This window comes from Hippocampus comes, unplaced genomic scaffold, assembly GCF_001891065.2.
Source record: "Hippocampus comes isolate QL1 unplaced genomic scaffold, H_comes_QL1_v1.1 scaffold14, whole genome shotgun sequence".
Lineage (NCBI taxonomy): Eukaryota > Metazoa > Chordata > Actinopteri > Syngnathiformes > Syngnathidae > Hippocampus > Hippocampus comes.
This window is the reverse complement of record NW_017805839.1, coordinates 1,091,580-1,098,400: the sequence shown is the minus strand read 5'-3', so window position 1 is coordinate 1,098,400 and position 6,821 is coordinate 1,091,580. Positions and strand designations below refer to the sequence as shown.

The 6,821-nt window shown below is 43.4% G+C and overlaps 1 protein-coding gene across 6 annotated transcripts in view; it reads right to left on the bottom strand.

The window, feature by feature from the left end:
- Positions 1–7: 7 nt before the first annotated feature.
- LOC109526649 (band 4.1-like protein 1) overlaps positions 8–6,821 on the bottom strand; it is a 39,956-nt gene continuing 33,142 nt past the window's right edge. For 5 of the 6 annotated variants that reach the window (XM_019888064.1, XM_019888066.1, XM_019888062.1 and 2 more), the window contains 8 exons: positions 6,283–6,333; positions 4,744–5,148; positions 4,409–4,624; positions 3,633–3,692; positions 2,264–2,353; positions 2,107–2,187; positions 1,905–2,018; positions 8–87 (listed from right to left, as the gene is read on the bottom strand). In XM_019888064.1, coding sequence (XP_019743623.1) covers positions 82–87; positions 1,905–2,018; positions 2,107–2,187; positions 2,264–2,353; positions 3,633–3,692; positions 4,409–4,624; positions 4,744–5,148; positions 6,283–6,333 — 1,023 coding nt within the window. In that variant the 3' untranslated portion in view covers positions 8–81. Of the gene's footprint in view, positions 88–219; positions 294–1,904; positions 2,019–2,106; positions 2,188–2,263; positions 2,354–3,632; positions 3,693–4,408; positions 4,625–4,743; positions 5,149–6,282; positions 6,334–6,821 lie in introns of those variants that run through there. The other variant, XM_019888063.1, reaches the window with a different exon arrangement.

Sequence of the window (6,821 nt, the reverse complement as noted above, 5' to 3'; positions counted from 1 at the left end):
GTGGGGTGGGTGGGGGGGCGGGGGGGGTTGCAGGGTGCTGTCAGCTGGGGCGATAAAGTCACAGCTGCTCATCCCAGCAAATCAAGACTGTGGACAAAAAGAGAAGAAAAGTGGAGTTTTAAAGCAACGTTTTCTCACTCTGTGACTTCAAAATAACTAAACTGGCTTGTACTTAAGACAATAGCAGATCAGTTATCGTCTGTCGGTCATGGCCTGTTAGGTGGGGGGGGGGGTTGCAGGGTGCTGTCAGCTGGGGCGATAAAGTCACAGCTGCTCATCCCAGCAAATCAAGACTGTGGACAAAAAGAGAAGAAAAGTGGAGTTTTAAAGCAACGTTTTCTCACTCTGTGACTTCAAAATAACTAAACTGGCTTGTACTTAAGACAATAGCAGATCAGTTATCGTCTGTCGGTCATGGCCTGTTAGGACGCCTCATGCTGTTTTAGTGTTGCGGTTCCTTCACGTACGAATGCGCCGACAAATGATTTGTCACAGTTACAAAGCTTGATTTTTGTGCTCTGTGTTCGAAGCCCAAATTTTAGTTGAATCGTGAGCTTCAGACAGACCACCACAAGATGGCAGTGAAATCTTCCCAGCTTCTTCCAGGTGGAAAATTAGAAATGGGCTGCAAGTGAGTTCCGACTAAAATTAAATACATCTAGATACTACGGTACAGTGATCCCTCGCTATTTCGCGGTTCGGTTTTCGCGGCCTTGGTGCATCGCGGATTTTTTCAAACATATTCATTAAAAAAAAAAAAAAAGAAAGCAAAAATGTCACAAAAAGTCCGCAAAAGGTCCGCGAGAGGTAGTGAAAGTCAGCAAAACAACAGTGAGTCACATAGAGCAACATATACAGTACTACATGTATGTGTTTACTGTATTTTGTTATTCATACACTAACCTAACCTAACTTATACATTTTTAAATATATTAGTATATGGCATGAAGTAATGTTAATTACTACAAACATGCATGTATACCATTAAATTTGGCCTTATAAATATTATTTATACTCATACACGTACATATACAAATATGCGGGGTGGTTTCGGTCCCCATTATCCGCAATAGACGAGGGATTACTGTATTATTTTTTTTTGTTTGTTTTTTTACATCTGTTTCATGCTGTGAGCCAGCTATCATCCCCGTCACACTTAATTGCTGGGGCAATACTAAAACCGGCTTTTGTTCGACTGACAATCATCGGACTGGAAGTCCTGCCTCTTGGACAAGTGGAAGCAGAGCCCGTAATTAGAAAGGTGAGTCAATAATGCCAATAATCACATTTTTAAAGACACCCCCCCCCCACACACACACACACATAGACACACCCGGCCAACACCTTCAAAAATCAATCAAGTGCCGTATTTCATTCGGTAATGATATCGCAAACACAAACAATGAACACCATGAAAGCGGTGTAATTTAACCACACGAAACCCTCACACACACACACACACACACACACACACACACACACACACACACACACAGACACGTTCTTAAAGAGCACCCTAATAGATTCAAAAAACATTCATCACTTGTGAAGGCTGCCATACCTTATGGCTTTAGTTGCTTTGTTAAAACAAATCTTTCACTCTGGAACTTAGTCCAGCCTTGTTGGCTGAGAACTTCAGTGTGGGAGTCGTCATGTTGTAAATGAGACGGAAGGGCATAGCAGCTTGCTCACAGAAACATTTGTAGAAGTGGGCAGATAACGCAAGATTTTCTTGGGTGTGTAAATTGATGGGTAGGCAAGCACTCCAGACCCAACTATTTGTATACAAACATTACAACGTAAATTTTTCTCGAGGCTAATATTTCACCTTTAAATTTGAGTTAGCCCTTTTTTTTTTTTTTTTTTTTTTTTTTTTTTTTTTTTTTTTGCATGGCTTCTTGTACCTCTGCCCCATGTCGTTCCTCCATGGATGATTCTGTTTCCCGAACAACCACCGCCTTGGTCACCTGCATGTCTGGATGCTGCTGCTTGGCCTCTTGGATTGCGATGGCCAGAGCCTGCCAGATCAAATCAGACATGACGTCTTGAAGAATGACAACACTGAGTTCAATGTTAACTTTGTTTGCGTGGAAGCGCGCGCTTCACCTGTTCCTGGTCCACATCATCATCTCCTGTGATGATGATTCTCTTTTCAATCCTGGTCTCTGAGTAGCCCCCTTTTACTGTCTGAAGTGAGGTAGACAACATTTTCCACAAGATATTATGCATTAAATGATGCGCTTTGTACATTTTCATTCTCTACCTTGGTAACCTGTGTGGTCGCCGATGTAACATTTTCAGTAACAAGGATAGGAGACCCAGTTGACTCTCTTCCAAGACTGCCCATATGCACCTGTGTGGGGGGAAAGCAATTGTACATGCTGTGTATCAGTTGTACCCATTAAGAAGATTGTTTGTCCTGACTATCTTGCGTGTCAACTTTTTTCCACCATTAGTGTTCTACTCGTCCGATTTTATGATCGATATCAAGAAAATCCATCTTCTCAATATTCGTCGTATGCCGTGAGAAACTTGCAGAGCAATAATATGCACAGTAGACGCACTGCTGAGTGTAATAGTCATGGTAAGACCAAAATCTGAACAGCTGACTGAAAGACACATTTGCTGACTAATGTAGAGGGTTGGTGGGTAGAACTCCAAAGATTCCAAAATGTGACCACGAGCGAATAAAAAGTCACTTTTCAATTGGATTCCATGTATCCAATGTGGGAAACCACTGCACCCGCACAGGGTTTCAAAATCAAGTCAAATGTATATCGCCCTTAATCACAACAGTCTCAAGGAGATTCACAGGCCCATAGTTGACAAATATTTACGACATCCCCTGATCTTCAGACCACAATGAGGGCAAGGAATAACAAACAAAAAAAAAGCACCTGGGGAAAAACAAGAAACCTTGAGAAAGGGCCATAAGCGGGGGGAATCCCCCTTCCAGGATAACCGCAATGGATACCGAACGCATAATGCTGTGCAATACAATGTTAAGTATTCCTGTGAGAGCCCATTTAAGAAGATGAGAGATGGCTTTTTAAGAAGACGAGGTTTTAAAAGTTGGGTTAGAATGTTAAAGTAGGATTTTAAAATATGGCTAGGATTTCAAATTAGGGACTGAAACTACTCTGTGTGATTAAGGTTTCAAAGTAGGGCTTGAAACTAGGGGTATTACAGTTTCAAATTAGGGTTCTTAAATATGGTTAGGGTTTTAACCTAGCATATGTTTCAAATTAGGGTTAGAGTTTCAAAGTACGATTTGAAACTTGGGTTAGGATTTCACATTAGATTTTCAAACCAGGGCCGTGCAGAGGATGGGGGCAAGGGGGTCATTATCCACCTGAATAGGAATATCCATCCCCCCAAAAAAGTCCCCCTGCAAACCCCAGCAACCAGCAATCAGATCCCAAAATGCAATTTAATCATCATCACAATGGAAGAAAATGTTGACAATCTTGTAAATGCATTGTATGACTCCGTTTATGACTCTGGTAATGAATCTCACTGAAATGTTCAGGTGTGCCTGTTGGCTGGTGCAAATGTTTGGATTGAGGAGATAGTTTTAAACCACGGAGAGGACCCAGAGGTAAAGGTGGAGATGTGCGACTGTTCCTACTCACTGGAGACACGCTCTGTCTTGAAGAGTAAGAGACTTCGCTCAGGCCAGTCATACCGTGATCCTGCAAGGATAAATTTCAGTTCAAGAAATGAGAAAAACGTTTCCCTCTCACGACTCGAACGTAAAAATCGATGGATTGCCATAATGCCTTCAATGAATGGCCTATCGTAAAACTGTTTTCATATATAGGGTGCACCGCATTATAAGGCGCATAGAATAGAAACTACAATAGGGGCTGCAGTTGCGTTATGCATCCATTAGATGGAGCTGCGCTGAAGGGAATACAATACAATACAATTCTATTTATATAGAGCTTACACAACTGCTGCCACTGTAACAAAGCGCTTCACAGACCATTTAAAATACTACGTCCAAGAAATCAGGATCCATATATAAGGCGCATCGGATTATAAAGCGCACTGTCGGCTTTTGAGAAAATTGAATGCTTTTAGGCGTGCCTTAGTGCGGGAAATACGGTATATTATCAACCAACACCACCCGCATGGTTGCAAGGATAATGTGCAGCTAAATAGGGCAAGATACAATCGAGTCAAGGTGCAGTACAAAGTAACGATTGCATCATGAAGATGAACAGACAAGAGCAATTTATATGATAGAGAATACTGCATCATTCTCATCTGTTTGAATTGAAAAACATTGCAGACCATGTAAAATATTTCATGATGCTTCCATCCATTTTCATTGCGTCCCAGGAAGCCTAAAGGGAAAGAAGGCTTCAGGACCCAGGCAGACCATTATTAGGCAATCCCAACCGACCTGATCTGTGAACTCCACTATGGTGGTTGTGACCTCGGACCCATTGGGCTGGGTCTCCGTCCTGACGTCCGTCTTCCTCACTGCCCCGATGACATCACTGGCTTCCCGATTCAAAGGCGTGGCGCTGGTGACCTGACTGGCTTCCTTGTGTGACTGCTCCCTGTCCACTGAAGATGACACCGGTACCGACCTCTTGGGCTTTTTAGGCACTACAGGCTTGGGAGGAAAACATGAATCAATCATCAGTTGAGAACCACCGATTTAAAGGAGAAAGCAGTCCAAAGACAGGCTGACCAAATCTGAAAGAAAGAAAGAAAGGAACAGATGCAATGTACCTGCACATCAGGCCGCTTAGGTTCCGTCCGAACTTCTTCGGTTTGGACGTTTTTAGCTGGAGGACTGCTGCTGGCTTCTGTGGACGCAGGAGACGCCGACACCCAAGGAGGCGACTGCTCTAAGGGGCCTTGCTGCTGGAGGAAGTCGATCCCGAAGCGCAGCCCCCCGTCGGGCGACAAGTCCCGTTCACCCAGCTCGGACATGCCCCGCGAGAACTCCTCCATGCCTGTTTGCAGGTCCGTGAGGACGGTGAAGTCGACCTCGGCCTCCAAGCTGGAAGTGGAGCTGACGGTGATGCTGGAACATTTGCGCTCGATGCCCAGGTGGGTTTCCTTCAAGTACGAGATCTCGTGGTCTTGATCGTCCTCGGACACTGAACCCAGACGTCTCTCCCAAGGCTCCCGCTACACATAGAGTCCACGTTATTGGAGAGGTAAGAAAAACTAACCAGCCTAACTTCTGAAGTAGAAAGTATTTCTGCGCTGAGGTAAAGATATTAGACACAGAGATATTGTGAAGAACCTTGTCAAGTTACTCTCAAGTAGAAGTATCACATGACTTGCTATCATTCTTGTGACGTTATACCATATGCCGATTGGATGATGACGAATGTGGCACGGGAATGCAAATATCCAGCGAGAATTAGCATGTCTTCAGTTGACCCACATTCTAAGTAAAAAAAGACTCAAGTAGTGGAGCATAATTAGTCAGTAGCTGCAGCTACGGACGACCCCCGGCCACCAATTTGGCAACGGCGGAAATGAACCACGCTAAATGCCGGTCAAGCTGCCTGACAATCTGTTTGTGTACAATGTTCACCGCTTCTCTTTCTCAGTTAGCATCAGAGAGCAGCTGCTGCAAAGACACCCCCGAAAATGACCAAGTGTTGCATCCTCACACCACATCACGTCAACACTTCTGGTCTTTTCGCGACGTTTAGCACGGCTTTCACCCATGAGCTTTTAGGCTCCTTGTGAGGAAATATAACAGGCACCGCGTTTGGTTTTGACCGTCGTTTATAGCAGGACGATCTCTCGTGAGATGAGAGCACAATCACAGGTCTGCAGACGGGTGGACTCTTCCATCCGCAGTCGCCCACTGTGCCACCCTTTTAATTTGTAAAATAAATTAAAAAGATGTAAAAAGACGTTTTGTGTCCAGTGACAGAAATTTAAGTCATGTTTGTGTTGTTTCATAGGAAGTGCAAAGTGAAAATGTAGACTGCGGCGTTAGCTTCTCCCACTATCAGCTAGCTGACTGGTTCAGTTTCATATGCTTGTCAATTGTCAGCAAACGTTAGCGCGTTTTATATTTTACATTACGTGTGTGATTTCATTTCATGTTTCTGTGACAATGGTGAGACATGTGACATGCAGCGTTTGACTGTTTTTAACGTAATAAGGTAGCATTATTTAACTTCTGCTTATACACGTATGGCACTTCGTACAATCCAAATTTAATTGAATGCCCCGGAACAGAACTTGAACGTAACACGGTCATAGAAATATCATCCGGTATGATGCTCAGCGACGACTCACCGAGGAATCGCTGAGCGGCTCCTCGTGAATGGCAGGTGTTGGAGGGGTCTCCTACAAAAGAATGAACAAAAAAAAAAAAACCTGAAATTACACAGCCACAAATGGATAAAAGCCTTAAATTCATTCATGACATTCTACCTACTATTGTACTACTAAACTAATGGGATTTCATTCGAAAAACAATCACAAACATGAGTTGTGACATTTTTAAAAAGTTTGCAATGCTCTCTGCTGAGTGTTTGTGGAATGCAGAAGTCGTCCATTGCTGTTTCTTGCTCAGGCTGCGGGGGGTTAAAAAAAAAACACACAAGAAAATTCTTCACTGAAGCTATAGTCAGAAGCATGCTGCATTTCTCTTCAAAATGAACGGCAATGCCATGCACTGAACTGTTCCCCTTTTTGAAAAAGAAAAAAAATCATAATCACCATTTTCAGGGGAAAGGTATTCATTGGAAATGGGATGTATGAATGCCTAAACCCTGAATCATTTGGCAGCTCTGCGGCCTCTGACCGTGTCTAATTGATGTTTATTGATATGT